Source organism: Terrapene carolina, unplaced genomic scaffold, assembly GCF_002925995.2.
Source record: "Terrapene carolina triunguis isolate 2854851 unplaced genomic scaffold, T_m_triunguis-2.0 Scaffold22, whole genome shotgun sequence".
Lineage (NCBI taxonomy): Eukaryota > Metazoa > Chordata > Testudines > Emydidae > Terrapene > Terrapene triunguis.
This window is the reverse complement of record NW_020664373.1, coordinates 12231823-12248972: the sequence shown is the minus strand read 5'-3', so window position 1 is coordinate 12248972 and position 17150 is coordinate 12231823. Positions and strand designations below refer to the sequence as shown.

The 17150-nt window shown below is 41.6% G+C and overlaps 1 protein-coding gene across 2 annotated transcripts in view; it reads right to left on the bottom strand.

Moving 5' to 3' along the window:
• LOC113406095 (serine/threonine-protein phosphatase with EF-hands 1-like) overlaps window positions 1-9714 on the bottom strand; it is a 41737-nt gene extending 32023 nt beyond the window's left edge. Inside the window, exons 1-3 of one of the 2 annotated variants that reach the window (XM_026648715.1) lie at window positions 9474-9714; window positions 6916-7043; window positions 4925-4985 (exon numbers count right to left, since the gene is read on the bottom strand). In XM_026648715.1, coding sequence (XP_026504500.1) covers window positions 4925-4985; window positions 6916-7043; window positions 9474-9525 — 241 coding nt within the window. In that variant the 5' untranslated portion in view covers window positions 9526-9714. The remainder of the gene's footprint in view (window positions 1-4924; window positions 4986-6915; window positions 7044-9473) is intronic. The other variant, XM_026648711.1, reaches the window with a different exon arrangement.
• Window positions 9715-17150: the final 7436 nt, after the last annotated feature.

Below are 17150 nucleotides of genomic sequence, written 5' to 3'. Positions count from 1 at the left end.
CCCCCCACACACACCCTTTTTTTTTTTTTTTTTTTTTTTAATACTGCTGAAAGGGCTTTTACAGCTCCCTCCCACAGACCTTTTTAAAAATCACCTCCAAACACCACCAGAATAACAAGACTGCTAAGTGAACAATTTACACAGTTATGAAGCATCTCGCTCGTGACGCTGAAACTACACTGACATCAGGCAGAGGAGGAGGAGATGAGAAATAGCTGTGGGCAAAACAAATCAAAAGGACAATTGCATTAAGTGGAAAGTGATCACAATTTTTTTAAACATTAAAAAAACCCAGGAAAGTAAACTTACACTGTGATGAGCCAGGAAGATTTTTGGGAGGCTTAATTATAGTATAAGAAAGACCAGGGCCTATAGGACCTTCAAAGATCCCCACCGCTCTCTTCTTTCCAGCACATAGAACTATTGAACAGGACAGGCAATCTCTGCTTTTACTGAGACTCTCACAAGGGTCCAATACAGAAGTTCTTGGGGAGGAACTTGGCTAGCGCGGAGCGAATAAGCCATGTTTCAGTTCAAAGTTCGACCAGAAAAATCCAGAAAAAACATTAGTTAGATTTAAATAAAAAGATTTTAAAGAAAAATTGTCAAATTGAAAAACTTGACAAAACTGTGTGAATTGACAGAAATGTTTCGGATTGGCCCCAAACTAATTTTTTCCCCCAGTTTTTCATTTCAATCAATATGGTTTGGTGACCTTGAATAGATTTTTTTTTATTTTTTCATTTTGATTCTGTCTTTTTCAGGTGTTTTTCATTCTGGTTTTTTTTCCTGGTCAAATTTCAGAACAGAGCGGTGTTTCAGTATAAAAAGTTGAAACGAAGTGTTTCAACGTGGCAGAAACAAAAACATTTTACGTAAAAAAAAAAAACAAAAACAATTTTTTTTTTAACAGAAATTATTTGTCAAATTGACTCAAACTGCAAATAGTTTTGGAGCCCCGAAAAATGCAAAGTTCATCTAAAACATTTTGCCTAGCTCTACTCAGGACTTTTTAGCCTTGTTTCTATTACCCTAAGTTAAAGGAACATGTGTTGAGGAAAGCAGCAGCAGAATTCTTTTTACCGGATCCTGGACTTCCTAAAACATTTGGACAATTGTCCAGGCTGATTTGCAGCTTCTTTGTTCACTATGCTCACATTCACAGTAGGTCAGTTCCGTAAGGCAGCAAGAACTTAAGTACCTGCTTAAGAATAGCCCTGCTCAGAAAAGCATTTTAAATACTTGCTTAAGTCCCAGTAAAGTCAGGTTCTTAAATGCTTTGCTAAATAGAGATGGACTTAGGTATATGCTTTAAGCTAAGCACATGCCTAAATGCTTTGCTGAATCAGGGCCTAAGGGCTTGTTTACTCTTCAAATGGTAAAGCAGCACAGCTGCAGCATTGCAGCTGCACTGCTGTAGTGCTTCAGTGTAGACACTACCTACACTGATGGTAGAATCCCTCCCGTCCACCTAGGTAATCCACCTTCCAGAGAGGGCAGCCAGGTGGATGGAAGAATTCTTCTGTCAACCTAGCACTGTCTACACTGGGGCGTAGCTTGTCCTAATTATTCTGCTCGGGATATGGATTTTTCACACCCCCGAGCGATGTAGCTGGGTCGACCTAACTTTTTAGTACAGCCCAGGCCTAAATGTTGATTTGACAAGCTTCGTATTAAAAAAAACAAAACAAAAAAAACCCTCTACTGCACATTTTCAGTATGCAAGCACTTATAACATGCATATAGTTAAGCCAATTCCCTTTGGTGCAGGGCCTCGTGCTGCCTCTCAATGAGAACTATTTCCATGCCGATGGAAGATTTCCATGCCTGAAAAGATTTTTTTTAAGGGAAGCTTGTATTTTTTAGTCTCTCCTATTGTAAGAGTGGTAAACCTTTTTACACTCAAAAAACAACAAGAAAAAGAGTTATCTTTGGGCAGGCACCAAGTCTCAAACATTTAACCCCAAAGATACAACTTTCTCAAAACTATATGACAGTGAAAATTGAGCTTTATCATGAAAGCTTTTTGTTTTTTGACCAAGAATCACAGAACCATAGGGTTAAAAGGGACTGCAAGGGTCATCTAGTCTAACCCCCTGCCAAGATGCAGGATTTGTTGCATCTAAACCATGGCTATCCAGCCTCCTTTTGAAAACCTCTAGTGAAGGAGCTTCCACAACCTCCCAAGGCAGTCTTTAACTATAACTAATATTTGCTCTTAATGCAGGTAGACCACACAGGGAAAATAAGGGGCAATTTACCCCCCTTACTCTTCTGTGTGGGCACAAGAAGTGAGCCATGACTTCACCCTATGTAGTTAAAGTGTTTATCAGACCTTTACCTAAGAAAGGTCAATATACACAGATTTATCTAGGCTGGTTAGGGGAGACATCTCAGACATGATTTACAAGCAACTGCACAGCCAAGCTAACCTATCATCCTAAAAACTTTGGATTCAGTTGGGTTCAGAGGGTGAAGTGAAATACACCATTAGCACAGATAACTAGTAGATGATATGAACTTCATTAGATTTTCTTCGAGTTAGCCACTTTACTCCTATAAAACCACAAGAAAAGCGATCATTCGCAGACCGCACTTATCTGTCATAGTGCACTGTGTAGAAAAATTAATTGCAGGACTACCTTATTCTCCGTCTTGGCCCTGGAGCATAGCTCAGATGTACTTTCTCCTTCAAGAAGAGTGCACTGTACATTAGGCACGCTAGGCAGTTTAAGAGAGAAGAACTGTGGTTTCTAATTGTTGCCATTAGAACACTGAACCACTTATGGTTTTTGATGGTTTTATTCTGCTATCAAAGTGCCTTGTATGCATTTTAAATGAAGCAATCAATGGCTGGCCCAGATGAAAGAGAAGTGACCTTTCATATTCTTTTATGACTCAGTAGGGTGAGCACTGCCTCCTTCTTAACACAGCTAGGTTCAGACTTGCTTATCTCTCTTCAGACCTTCTAAACAAATTGATGTTTGTTTAACAGAAGTCAGTTTCAAGCTGTAGCTCTGTGTGGAACTTGCACTTCAAAGGCTACTTTTATCCAAGGATCTCAAAACACTTTAAAGATCAAAGGCTAGTCTGTCGTTGCCTTATTAGAGCTGGTTGCAAAACGTTGTGACATAGCCTAATATAAATTTTAATTTCATCATTTTAATTGTTCACATTCTGAATGGTTCTGGTATTCCTTGAATCCTGTGCACTATTCACTTCAGTCATATAGGATGAAATTCAATAAGGACAAATGCAAAGTGCTCCACTTAGGAAAGAACAATCAGTTGCACACATACAAAATGGGAAATGACTACCTAGGAAGGAGTACTGCAGAAAGGGATCTCTGGGTCATAGTGGACCACAAGCTAAATATGAGTCAACAGTGTAACACTATTGCAAAAAAAAGCAAACATCATTCAGGAGGGATGTATTAGCAGGAGTGTTGTAAGCAAGACACAAGAACTAATTCTCCCACTCTACTCCGTGCTGATTAGGCCTCAACTGGAGTATTGTGTTCAGTTCTGGATGCCACATTTCAGGAAAGATGTGTACAAACTGGAGAAAGTCCAGAGAAGAGCAACAAAAATGATTAAAAGTCTAGAAAACATGACCTATGAGGGAAGATGGAAAAAAAATGGGTTTGTTTAGTCTGGAGAAGAGAAGACAGAGAGGGCATGATAATAGTTTTCAAGTACATAAAAGGTTGTTACAAAGAGGAGGGTACCTCTGAGGACAGAACCAGAAACAATGGACTTGAATTGCAGAAAGGACAGTTTAGGCTGGACATTAGGAAAAACTTCCTGTCAGGGTGGTTAAGCACTGGAATAACTTGCCTAGAGAGGTTATAGGATCTCCATCACTGGAGATTTTTAAGAGCAGGTTAACCCAAACATCTGTCAGGGATGATCTAGATAATACTTAGTCCTGCCATGAGTGCAGGGGACTGGACTAGATGACCTCTTGAGGTCCCTTCCAATTCCATGATTCTACTAAAGTGAAATTACAGTATGTTCCTGTTGTGGTCTTTCCTCCTGAATCTTCTCTGGCTTCCAACCCTCTGCTTCTACAGCTTCTTCCTTCGTTGGCTGCTCCCTTTAATTTTCAGAATATCTCATTCCTACAGGGATCAGAGAAATAGGATGGCAAAGGGATCCAAGGTATCCCTGGCAAGTCTGTTCCAGCTGAGTTCAGTGATTACAACTATTTTTAAGAAGATAATGTTATCTATAAGCATCTGTCCCAAATTTTTTAAATGTATGACTAAACATAATACAGTCATTGTTTTATTAAACCAAAGCATTCCCCCTGGAGTGTCAAAAATCCATGTCATATCCACAAGGACTGGATTTTGCATCTGCAGCTCTGGTTAGCTAAAAAATGTGGAAAAACTCATGTAGCCAGACAACTTCCTACTGGCCCCACATAAAATGCTCTGCAGTAAAAGTCCAGAATAAATTACACTAAAAAATGCTCCATATTTGCCTATTTCAGACGACGCCATAGAGAACACCTCTGTGCTTTGTTACATCTGCTCAGTATTGGTCAATGCATATTCCTTTTTGAGACTTTTCCATTACAAATTAGAAAAATACATATTTCTAGAGATTGGGGGTGGGAGGGCTGCAAGCAGTAAGAACACAAGAACAATTTACTAGCTTTTCAAGGAGACAATGTAGCATAAAACACTGTATACATTTTGGGAGCTACTTATATGTTTGACTGGAATCTCATACAGTTCAATCTACTGTATATATATTTAACAGAATCAGCATTTATAGGATCAAGTTTTCACTACAGTGTATGGGAAGCTCCAAGCTAAGCTTCAATCATGTGCATGTAGCTAGGCATCACATAGACAATTCACTTGCTAATGTCTGGTTTTAAACTGGAATTTTCATATTAAACTTTTTTTTATCCTTACCTGTATCAGTCTCGTTGAGATGAGTAAAGTGATCCAGCATGAATGTAAAAAAACTGGACAGCTGAATAAGAAAAAAAATACACTGATCAATTCAGGAGATCACACAAACATTAATGGTCTCTCATTTTTCTTTACTCTTTTCCCTCTAATTGGGACATTTAGATAGAAAGATACAGAGGCACCTTGGATCTGTATCACTCGTTTATGATAACAATGCAACCTTGTCCTCTTGTAGGAATTGCAACTTTCCTTCCTCCTTACTGCAGGCTAGTGGGCTCAAGCTGATTCATAAACATACACTAATTGAATTCAACAAACTCCTTTAAAGCTAGTTGATACTGTTCATTTTCAGAATAGAATGAACATTAACTGAGCTTCATTAAACCATGTAAAACAATAACAAAAAGCAGCAGTGCAAGTACCGGTAAGAAATGGATTCCACTTGCACCACTGACAAAAAGGGACCAAATTTTGAAACCCAGCACTGCCTGTTGACATATAATATTGACTGTAGTCATTTATAATGTTTTGTAAGAATTCATTTAAAAACACACACTATTAAAAAATGTAAAATGCTTACCAAAAAATTAAACCGTATTTTTAAACAAAAGTGTGAGAAATGTAGAAAAATGTGTGGCAAAGAATTTTCCACCTTGTTCTTGACGTTAGGTCAGTGAACACCCCAGAAGCGGATTAAGGTCTCCTGGGACCCTGGGCCAGAGCAAGTGGGGAGGCCACAGCGATGGAACGGTGGCCCCGCCCCACCCTTTCTGCCCGCAGCCCCACCCCCATTCCACCCCGGGCCCCCCCCCCCTCCCCCCCCCCCCCCTGACCCCCCCTCCTGTTCGTTCCTTTCTGCCACCACCACCCCACTGTGGCCCCAAGACTGGAGAAGCTCTGTCCCCCCCGCCTCAGCCCTGGGTCTGCAGCGAGGAGTGAGAGCTACTCCAGCCCTGAGGCCATGGCAGGGAGAGAGAGAGCTACTCCAGTCCCAGGGCTGCAGCTGGGGCTTCCCCTGCCCGCCCCACAGTTTCTGCTGCCCCATGGCGGATTTCTGCTGGGATGCCCATTTTTTTGGGGCCCCCCAGGTACAGACCCCCGGGTACAGGCCCCATGGGCCCATTGGATAATCCACCACTGCCTCCACTCTCTTTAAAATGTTGATTAGGATGATTATTTGTTTGTATTACAGTAGCCCTATTGGGCTAGATGCTGTACAAATAGTGAGAGATAGTATCTGCCCTGAAGCACTGACAAACTAGAGTGTGAGAAAGGAAATATTTGACGCTAGTTTACTGCTATTTTAATTTTTGACTTGCCCAAGATCACACAGGAAATCTGTGGCGGAGCCAGGAACAAAATCCAAGTCTCCTTAGTCACAGTCTAGAGCCTTAATTACAAAACCATCCTCCTTCCTCAGTTAACAAACAAACGAATTACAGGCAAAAAGCTAAAGAAACTGAACTTTTTGGTAAGCATCCAAAACATCCACGGGATTAGATAGGGTTTTTTTGTAAACATACAAGTAATATAATCCCTCCTGCTTCAGGGCATAAAGTAACCTCTAACTGGTGGAGGGTTAGGAAGAAACTTCCCCTATAAGCATGTTATTCCATTATTTTAATTACAGGGGTCATGCATCTTCTTTTGAAGCTTCTGATACTGGCCACTGTCAGAGACAGAGGGTCCTGTGGCACCTTTAAGACCCTCTGTTGCTTTTTACAGATTCAGACTAACATGGCTACCCCTCTGATACTTGTCAGAGACAGGTTACTGCAGTGGATGGAACAGTGATCCAGTCTGGTTTGGCAATTTCCACATTCCTATTTTTAAGTAAATCAGGAAATTGGATACACAAAAAATTCAAGTGGCACGCAATTCGGAAGTTGCAATCCACACATGCAGTTATCTATTTTGTTTGTGCAGCTTAGGGATACATTTCTGGACAGTGTGGCCTTCATGTTTCACCATAACAACCCAGGAGTACAGACCTGTAGCTGAGCTTGTTCTTCAGCATATTCAATTGACTGAAAGATGCTAAGAGCATACTGCCGCCTCATCTCCAGCCGGGCCATGTAACACCGATACCACCTCTGAATGAGGATAGCTGCTTTAATTGCTGCCAAAATACAAAGCCACAAAAATGCAATGAAACGAAGTTACTGTGCAGCTACTGTGAAAACAGAAAGGCGTTAAGTTTCCACACTCCCTCCTCCCCAGAGCCCCGTCCAGATACCCACACCTCTCTCCCCCAGAGTCCAGCTGTGGGGTCCCCTGCAGCCCAGATACCCGCACCCCTCTCCCCCAGAGCCCAGTCATGCCCCCACCACCAGCCCAGACACCTGGCCCTCTATCCCCCAGAGCCCAGGGATCCAGAGGGAGAACAGCCTGATGCTCAGTCCCAGGCTTGCATGGTGGAGTTTCCTACGCACTGCACAGTTGCCAACTCTCATGCGGTAAATAAGCTCCCCCGACTTTCACAGTAAGCCAAAAATCAAGCCAACCCTATTTCAAAACAAGCCAATCCCTAAGAACCCCAACACTCTATGCCTAGATCCCCCCGGGTGCAGTCTGGGACTGTGGTGGGCCCGCTGTGCACCCCTGACTCTCTCTCCCTCTTGCCCCCCCTTGCACCTGCTTGCCGGGAGCCAATAAAAAAAAAAGAAGCAACAAGCCAAACAAGCAACAAGCTACAAGTCAAAAACTAGCCAACAAGCAACTCACAAGCCGATTAAGCCAAAAAAACAAGCCCAATTTCTGCATTTTTTCCATGGGGTTGGCATGTCTGGCACATCGCCCTCTCCTTCCCTCAGGGCGTGCGAGGAACTGCAGCTGCTGGAAACCCTCCAGCTCCTCCTCCTCCTTCCCCTCCTCCCCGGCAGTGTCTTCTACGTGCGAGTTGGGCTCAGCAGGGTCCAGCGGCCGCTAGCGGCAGCCCACTGCAGCCCATTTTTGTGGGAGAAAGGAAATTCTGCACAAAAAACATTAATTTCTGAAAAAAGTCTGCACTGCGCAATAGCACAGAATTCCCCCAGGAGTACTAGCGGAGACACATAAGAGTCCTTTTGCCAGTATAGTTTATACCAGTTCCCTGAACAAAATAAGATAGACTAGCAAAATGACTTTTTTGCCGGAATAACCGCATCTACACTAGGGCTATGTACACACTGCAGCTTAGGTTGGTATAAATTGTGTCACTCAGAGGTGTGAATAAGCCGCCGCCCTGAGTGACGTAAGTTACACTGAGCTAAGCGCCGGTGTGGCTAGTGCCCTGTCGGCAGGAGAGCATCTCATGCTGACATAGCTAGGGCCGCTTGTGGGGGCTGGAGAAATGAAGTCAAAGGGAGAGCTGTCTCCCACCAGCTTAGACCATCTGCACTAGCAGCGGTTCAGCTGCCCTGATGCCGCTGCGCTGACGTAAGCTCTGTAGTGTAGCCATAGCCTAGGACTTTTGCCGGCATAGCTATGTTGGTTGGGCAGTGATTTTTTCCACATACCCAACTGAGGGATGTCTACACAATCAATAGCTTTTCCCATTCTCCTCTCCCCATCCCCACCCCTGATCATTAAAGGGACTGCATCAAGTAATAATTATTTGTATTACCATAACACCTAGAAGCCCCAGTCATGGACCATGATCCCTTTAGCCACTGTACAAATACAAAAGGCAGTCCTGTTGAGAGCTTATTGCCTAGGTAATGGTTAAAGATAATGTTACTTTAAGTTCTGGTTAAAATGTAACCCTATTACTAATGGGCTAATCCCATTCAGCACCAGACACTGAGTGTTACAAGTATTCAGTGCAGGGTATTAAACAAGTGAGCAAAAGAGGGAGAGCATGTCATTTAAAATCTGTGACCCTGTTCCTCAACTATAAAATGAGCAGAAAATCCCCCCCACCCCCCGCTTATTCTGTTTTGCAGACTACAAGCTCTTCTTCTAGGGACTGTTTCTTACTATGTGTATCTACAGCACCAAGCACCATGAAGCTTTGCTTCCTGATTGAGTCTTTAAGCACTATTATAATGCAAATAATAATAAAGCTTGTGCAAGGCAAGTGAAGGGGAAATCGAGCCATCCCCAGGAGCACTGCGCAAAGGCTAGGCACATTCTAGCTCTATGCTAAACACCATTGGCATATACCACTGTGTGACCTATTTTTTGAACAAGGAAAATGCCGGCATTAACTTTTAACAGAATTTTTACCCAAGTACTGAAGAGATTTGTCAACCAACAGACTAACTGACATTAAGCAAGAAATTAAACAAAACACTGTTTTGCAGACTAATCATTCTGTAGTGCAATTATTGAATCTGACCATCACTGAGGTAGCTCTGTTTGATTTCAGTTTCTTTTTAAGTAATAGAGTCATTCTGCCTTAACCAATATTTAAAAGTCAGACATCCTCTAAAAGAGAGCATTTAAAACAGAATTTAATCTAAGCTACTACTTGAAAACAGGATTGGGGGGGGGAGTGCAACCCTTTAATTCTCTTTCATTGTTAACAGAGGATAACAAGGCTAACAAATGACACAGGCACAGCACCTACCTCTCTCTGACTTTTTTGCCCGACTCCCAGTCACAGAAGTGCCACATCCCATGGCTCTAGTACAGACTGTCTATCAATTTAATTTCTCTTCATAGGCAATGGGTTTTTCTCATCCAACCGTGTTACAAGCATTTCCTTTATGTTCCACTTATGATGCAATGAACCACCCCAAGCTGATTCACTCCTGTTATTAGCTCTAATGAGGAAGAGGAGTAGGGGAGGTAATAAAAAAGAAAGTGGTTAATAGCATAGACTCTACCGTGCAACTCAGCAGAGATCATTAAAGCTCGTTATGAAATACTGTATGTCATGTGATGTGGAAACTGAACCTAACAAACAATGTAGGGTTATTTTCGAGAACTCAGCAGCAGTAGCCTCCCATTGCTGTTGCCTGCATTAGGGTCAGATGAACATCTATAAATAAAGTTTCCTCTTCTGAATAAAATGCTACATACTGGCTGAAAAGCAATATGTACCAGTGAGCTATTGAAAGCTTTATTACCAGTGACAGGAAACTACAGAGAAATTACTTTTGTTATTGTGATTTGAAAAGTAGTGCATCAGAACTTAAAGAATTTAAAATTAAAGGGAAATGATACTGCAACTGTTAAACCAACAAAATAAATTTTAAGATGACTCACCCTACCATTTACCAGTACACTGCACTTAGTCTCTCATCACATCATAATGCTGTTTACCAGTTCTTCTGAGTACAGAAGAAGCTCTTTAATGTACACTTAGTTAATATCAAATCTCAAATTCACTTGAACACAATACAAGGTGACCCCTTTCAAAGTTTAAGTAGCAGATACGATGCTGTAGTGAGGTGTCTCACAATAAGAATTCACTTATTTTTACTAAATGTACTACAGCACATTTACTATGAGTCATGATAACAAAACTAAACTAATTTTGTCAAATAAATGAACAAAGTACATTTTATAATGCAGTCTTCTGGGTTTTTCTTTGTGTTTGTTCATCCACTCACTAATTCACATCATTCACAAATTTGCAACATGTCTCCTAGTCAATGACTTCAAATTAGTGAATTTCACTGTAAAATAAATTTGGTGAAATTTCTGGAGTGCTACACAATTCTATAGAGCTTTACGATTGTTGGGGTTTATTTTATCCTGAACACCTTATCTGATCATACTTTTACTTCTCTTTCCTACGGTTATGTATGAGTCTGTAGCACAGACTGCACGGCTAAATTATTGTGTACATTATATTTAATATCCTTTCAAAAGGTTTCAAAACAAAAAGCAAAACACTCTCTCCAGCCAACCTAAATGTGACTACATAAATAATAGAACAAATGCTTGAGTAGTGCTCTTTTGCGTCTATTTTACTGTTATGATAAATGAGATAAAAGGCATGAAGAGGCAGATAAAGGCAAAAATGTTATACTAACTAGTGCAGTCTATAAAGTTACTGTATTTGCAAGACCATAAACTAGGACACTGCTGTTGCAACATTTTTTGTAGTCCCGAAATACTCCTACAAAAGACAAAAGTATGCTTTCAAAATCGACGTCGGTCTTGCAACTGCCCAGCTTCTGAAGTCAGTGACATAGAGCATGCTTCACAGAGAGGAGGGTTTTTTCTAGTAACTCCAGTGTTCTGGATGAGTTTATCGTGAAACACTGAACAAGTGATGTTAACATTCATTTTGAGGAAAACAACAGCTTTAATGTCTGCACTCATTCAGCTTCTCTCTTTGCTCTACGCAGTGTTCACTGCACTGAACACCATCTCCTAACTTGCCTCCCTAGGATGTTCACGGGCCATTATGGGTCCAACTGGCACAGCCAGTCACACCTAGGTCCTGGTTTTAGAATTAGATGTCAATATCGAGGACATCATAACCCAGCCTTCATCTTGGACAGACCATCATCTCACTAAGGAACTAATCAGAGCTCTCCCGGCTCCCAGGTATCAAGAAAGGCCCATACAACCCTGATTCAACCATCAAGGCTCTTCGACTCCATCAAACTGCTAAAGGAGTGCAGCACTCCACCCACAGGACAAGTTGTTAAGGATCCGTGAATCATCAACATTGTATACTAGCCTCAAACACTGACATAGTCTCCCCCAAATGGCCCATTCCTCCCCATTGGCTCCTTGGTTTTCAGACACCTCTGTGTCAGATGAAAGAGAGAGAGGCAGAAACTTGAGCACCAATGATGGAAAATGAAGGCTGAAACACAGAATTCTTCCAAACCTACACTGATCCTGGTCCTGGTCTTCCTACCAGCCTCCACAGAAGCTGCCAAATCCAACCTGGAGGAGCTGCTTCATCCATTATGAATGCCTACACCCTGCATCCAAGCTGAGCACCAAGCACTGTGAAGAACCATCATTCTATTTTGCTGAAAAGTTCATGCACAAGCACATTCAGGACGGTTTCTCAAACAGCATGGATCCGCTTTGCCACCGAACAGCCCACCTGCATTCCAAGAGTTCAGTACATTCACTCACTGAGAAGTACTAGACACCCTAAAGAGTCTTGACCCAAGACCTGTGAATCCAACTTATGCCCTTCCTGACTAGTGTAAGACAGGCACGAGCAACTTTTGCCACTCCTGACTGAAATAGCCAATGCCGTCTTCAGGAAAGGAACCGTCTCTTCCTCCTTCAAACATGCAAAAATCTGAATGATCCTGAAGCAACCCACCCTGGAAACACCAGTGTCAAACCTGTTCCTGAGCAAGCTCAGAGAAGCTAGTCAAAGGCCAACTGCAAGCTTATCTACTTGAATCCAATATTCTAGACCCAGCAGAATCTGGACTCAGGCCAGGGCATGGAAGGGAAAACCTTTTAGATGATCATCTGCTGCCAGTGGGTGGTGACATCCATTCTCATCCTCCTGGATGTCTCTGCAACATTCAAATCTTTCAACCATTAGATACTCCTGCCTCTGCTGAGAGCAGTAACAAGAGTCCAGGGAAATGTACTATCTAGAAGATCGCCTAATGTTCCAAAATTAAGACTGGTCAACAACTCCACTCCTCTGGCACAATGGAACACTCTACAATAAGGGTAAAGTAAGTTTGTGCAGGAGACAGCTTTCTTTGAGACCAGTCTGAAACTCCCCTGGGAGCAAGCTCCCCTAGGAACTAAGGATTATCATAAACCTCACCACCTTCCGCTCCGAAGAAGTGCACCTGGCACTTGATCTGCCTTTTCTACTAACCACAAACCACTGAGTACATTAAAAAAAAAATCCCCAAAACACAAAATCTTACCAACACTGTACATATAGTTATCCCCCGGGGGAAAAAATGAGAGAGAACAAGTCACATATGACACGTTAGTCACAACACTTAACAGGCCGCTGGAAGGTGCTCAGATACCATGGTGATGAAGTAGCAACCTATTTAGAGCAGAAAAGGAGTTCCACTGGACTATTTACTCCTGATAAATACTGAGCAAATATTACCCAGTGTAGCAATGTGTCTTAAACAAACAACAAAAAAACAAAAAGCAAAATAAAACCCTAACAATTTGACTGTTGAAATGAAGAACTAGGGCTTTCCTGGTGTTTCAAAAGAAGTTTCTAGGATACCAGTAAATCATATGAAAAAGCAGGACACAGGGTAGTTAGCATTCTAGCTGCTGTTTTTAAAGAAAATATGCTTCCATAAGGCAGACAATAGAACAACTTTTGGGACAATAAGGGTAAGCAGGTTTCCTGGGGAATCTCTGGGGAGCAGTTAATGCAAAATGCACAACCCAAGTTATGCAAAACCCCAGACTTTTGAAGCGTCGTCCTGAGAAAAGGGCCACTGACTAAGTCAGGGGTCGGCAACCTTTCAGAAGTGATGTGCCGAGTCTTCATTTATTCACTCTAATTTAAGGTTTCACGTGCCGGTAATACATGTTAACATTCTTATAAAGTCTCTTTCTATAAGTCTATAATATATAACTGAACTATTGTTGTATGTAAAGTAAATAAGGTTTTTAAAATGTTTAAGAAGCTTCATTTAAAATTAAATTAAAATGTAGAGCCCCCCGGACCGGTGGCCAGGACCCTGGGCAGTGTGAGTGCCACTGAAAATCAGCTTGAGTGCTGCCTTTGGCACGCATGCCATAGATTGCCTACCCCTGGTCTAGGTGATTACCTGTTCCCAGAGGCTGGAGATTCTTTATAGAGCTCAGGCCTAGAGTGTAACAGCTGAACTGTCCAGTCGGGATGTGGAAAGACTGACACCTACCGAAGTCCTATGTTGGAGTTGGTGTGGCCTCTAGTAAGCATCTAACATGCAAATAGGTTCTTTTATTGTTTTTTTATGTTGTCTCTGTAGTTGTTTTACCCTAAGAATAAATGCAGTTTGCTTTGTGGAGGATGGCTGGTAACTGGCATACACTTGTAGTGTATACACCAAAATTGAAGCACCCAAACTAGTGGACGCATTTGAAAACTCATGTTTGACTTTTAATGAAATTAGATGGCAAGGCTTTTAGGGCAGGGAGTGCACCTGTTTTGTAAAACACAGCATATATTCGCAGCACTGTATTAGTTATGCTATAAGCCGATGAGCCCATGGGCTGTCAGATATAAGACAGAGCAGGCCTGAGGGTCCAATGGCCATACAAATGAAAGCCACTAGCCTCTTACCTCTCATTCTTCCCCTATCACCAGGGCTTAATTTTTGCCAGGGCTGAGCCCCGGCACCTCTAGGCTTGGCAGTTCATAGCCCCGGCACCTCTGGGCTTGATGTGTCAGTTATGAAAATTTTAAAAAAATTGCTTGATCCCCAGCACTAATTGCTTGAGCCTGGGCACCTTTCATTACAAATTAAGCACTGCCTATCACTGTTGCCCTGCGTGTTCCTTCTGTTTCTTCCTCACTTTCATAAATGAAGATTGAAGAGTTGTATTCGGTTTTTTTCAGGACAGGATCCCTGCTGGGATGCAGCTTAACTTATGCTACATTATACTTCCCCTGCAGGTGGTTTCAGTGGACATTTCCCATTGTGCAAGTTCTCTATTCTCTCTCTCCCATTCCTATCTGTATTTCTATTACAGGGCTTTTATGATGACCTTCAATAACATTGGTTAGAAAAACATTTGTGGTTTGATGAATTATGAGAGGGAGGTGGATTTTCTAGGAGCATCTGAGGGTGTACATTTCTCATTAGAGGTCTGGCTTTGGCACCTGCTCACTGCTTATATTTTGATTTATTAAACATTCCACCAGTGCTTGTCACATTCCACCAGTGCTTGTGGAAGACTACCTCAGTTAGTTTTTTTCCCATGGAACTGAGGACTAGTGTACACATAAATGATAGGATAAAATTTATAATATCTGGAAACCTTTCCTGAAATCTGTTCTAAGAGAGGCTAAATAAGACAATGGAGATTCAGGATATCATCTGTCTAGGTACTTACAGTATATGGCCCTCATCACTGTTGTACCTTAACCCCTGAAAAATACCTGTTTATCAAGGAAATTATACCACGTCCAACCCTGTGGCACTTCTGTGCAGTACAACACCTCTTGTTGAGACCCTTGTAGAATGATATTGTTTATTGACATATTGTTTATTACCAAACCATACTACTAAGTAATATTTCCTGGAGCCTGGTGGGATAGATGTGGTGAAATTAGGAGCAATTTTATTTTATTTTTCTTTAGAGTTGGAATAAAATGAAACCCTAGTGGTTCACTGAAAGAAAATTATCACTATAATCGTTTCTGTTGCACAGCGTTAATTTACTCAATTTTTTCTATGTAACTATGATTAAGCTTTCTGGCGCTGTAACATTACCTGTTTTTATTGTTTTGTATAGTATTTGCATCCACTATACTAGTCAGTGGCTAAGATTTTGTCTAGTGGTAGGTATGCAGTGCCAAAACCTGGGATTAGACCAACTATGAACTTCAGGAGCATCTGGATCCAAACTTCAGGCTCCATCTCTTGCACAGTGTACGTATGTAATCCATTTGTTATGAACAAGTAATTTTAAAAAGCATTTAACATTTTTTAAACAGGACTTTTAAAAATAGTTAAGAAAATGCACTGGGTGAGGGGATATTCATAAGAGAAACCTCTCATGTGTCCACTATAGATGCTATTGCCCTAGGAGAAACCTAAACATATTGCCACAGTTTAAGAGAAGAATACTATAATTAGGGCCCTACCTGATTCACGGTCCATTTTGATCAATTTCACAGTCATAGGATTTTAAAAATAGTAAATTTCGTGATTTCAGCTATTTAAACCTGAAATTTCATGGTGTTGTAACTGTAGGGGTCCTGACCCAAAAAGGATTTTTTTGGGGGGCGGAGGTCACAAGGTTATTGTAGGCGGGGTTGAGGTACTGCTACTCTTACTTCTGTGTTGCTGCTGGAGGCGGCACTGCCTGCAGAGCTGGGCCCCCAGTCAGCTGCCGCCACTCTCTGACTGCCCAGCTCTGAAGGCAGCAGCGCAGAAGTAAGGGTGGCAATACCGTGACCCCCCCTAAAATAACCTTGAAACCCCCCTGAAACTCCCTTTTGGGTCAGGGCAGCCAATTTGAGAAACCCTGATTTCCCTGTGAAATCTGTATAGTACAGGGTAAAAGCACACAAAAGACCAGATTTCCCAGGGGGAGACCAGATTTCCCGGTCCGTGACACGTTTTTCATGGTCTTGAATTTGGTAGGGCCCTATCTATAATCGAGATTGAAGAAAACCTGCAATAAGTCATTTATGGCTGCATGTTGTTAAACACACTCAAATTCCCTTTGGTTTAATGGAAGTTGAAGGTGCTCAGAACCTCATAAGATTATATCCTTAAAATCAGCAGTGATGTACCTGAGAAAGATAACTTGTAAGTTAAGAAGAAGAGGATGTAAACAATAGCTTATGAAGAGCAATACGTTTTTTATCTATTGATTCTTTATCTGATAAGGCCTACTACACAAGGCATGACTAGCATCTCTATTTAAGTGATTTGCAGTGACTATACATGTGAAGGGAAGAAATCAAATACTTTCTGTTTCAATATATTATAAATAAAATAAATATTGCATGTAACAGCCAGTTAATTTCTTGAGCCTATTTAGGGATAGGAAGCTAGGGTCAATATTGAATTGACTCAATTATTTCTGTGCATTGCTATGGGTGATGCCTCTCAAAGACCAGGCCAGGAATCAATAGGGAACAGATGGAGTAAGCTATCTGAAAGCCAATAAAGTCAACTCCAAATTCCTATGGATCATGGAAAGTGTAATATGTTCCAAAACTTCAAATAACAAAGCACTCTGTTCTCATCTACTCAGAACTTCTGGATAGCTGGTCCAATCAATTTAAAACTTTTTAATGTGAACCATTCTGATTTTTATCACAGCAGTAAGCAAAATAATCTATATTACCATACACATCCTGTCATTCGCTGCACAAAGCTCTGATGCAGTTAATTTGCCTTTTTTTAAAGTGAATTAAAAGTGGTCTTAACCCCCCCCCCCAAAGAAATTACCTGTTTTCTTCTGCTGCTGCAATGCAGAGGGCTTCCACAAAAGTATCTTTAGGAGAATAAAAAAGCAGTCTCTTTTTGGAACCAGACGACATGACAGGGGTGCAGATCTGAAGGAGAATAGGTACTCTGGTTCTCTCTAGGGCTCTGAGGCTCACAGACTGCAATACTGGTGCCCTCCTTGCACTTACACAGCTTCCTGTGAGGAAATCTTT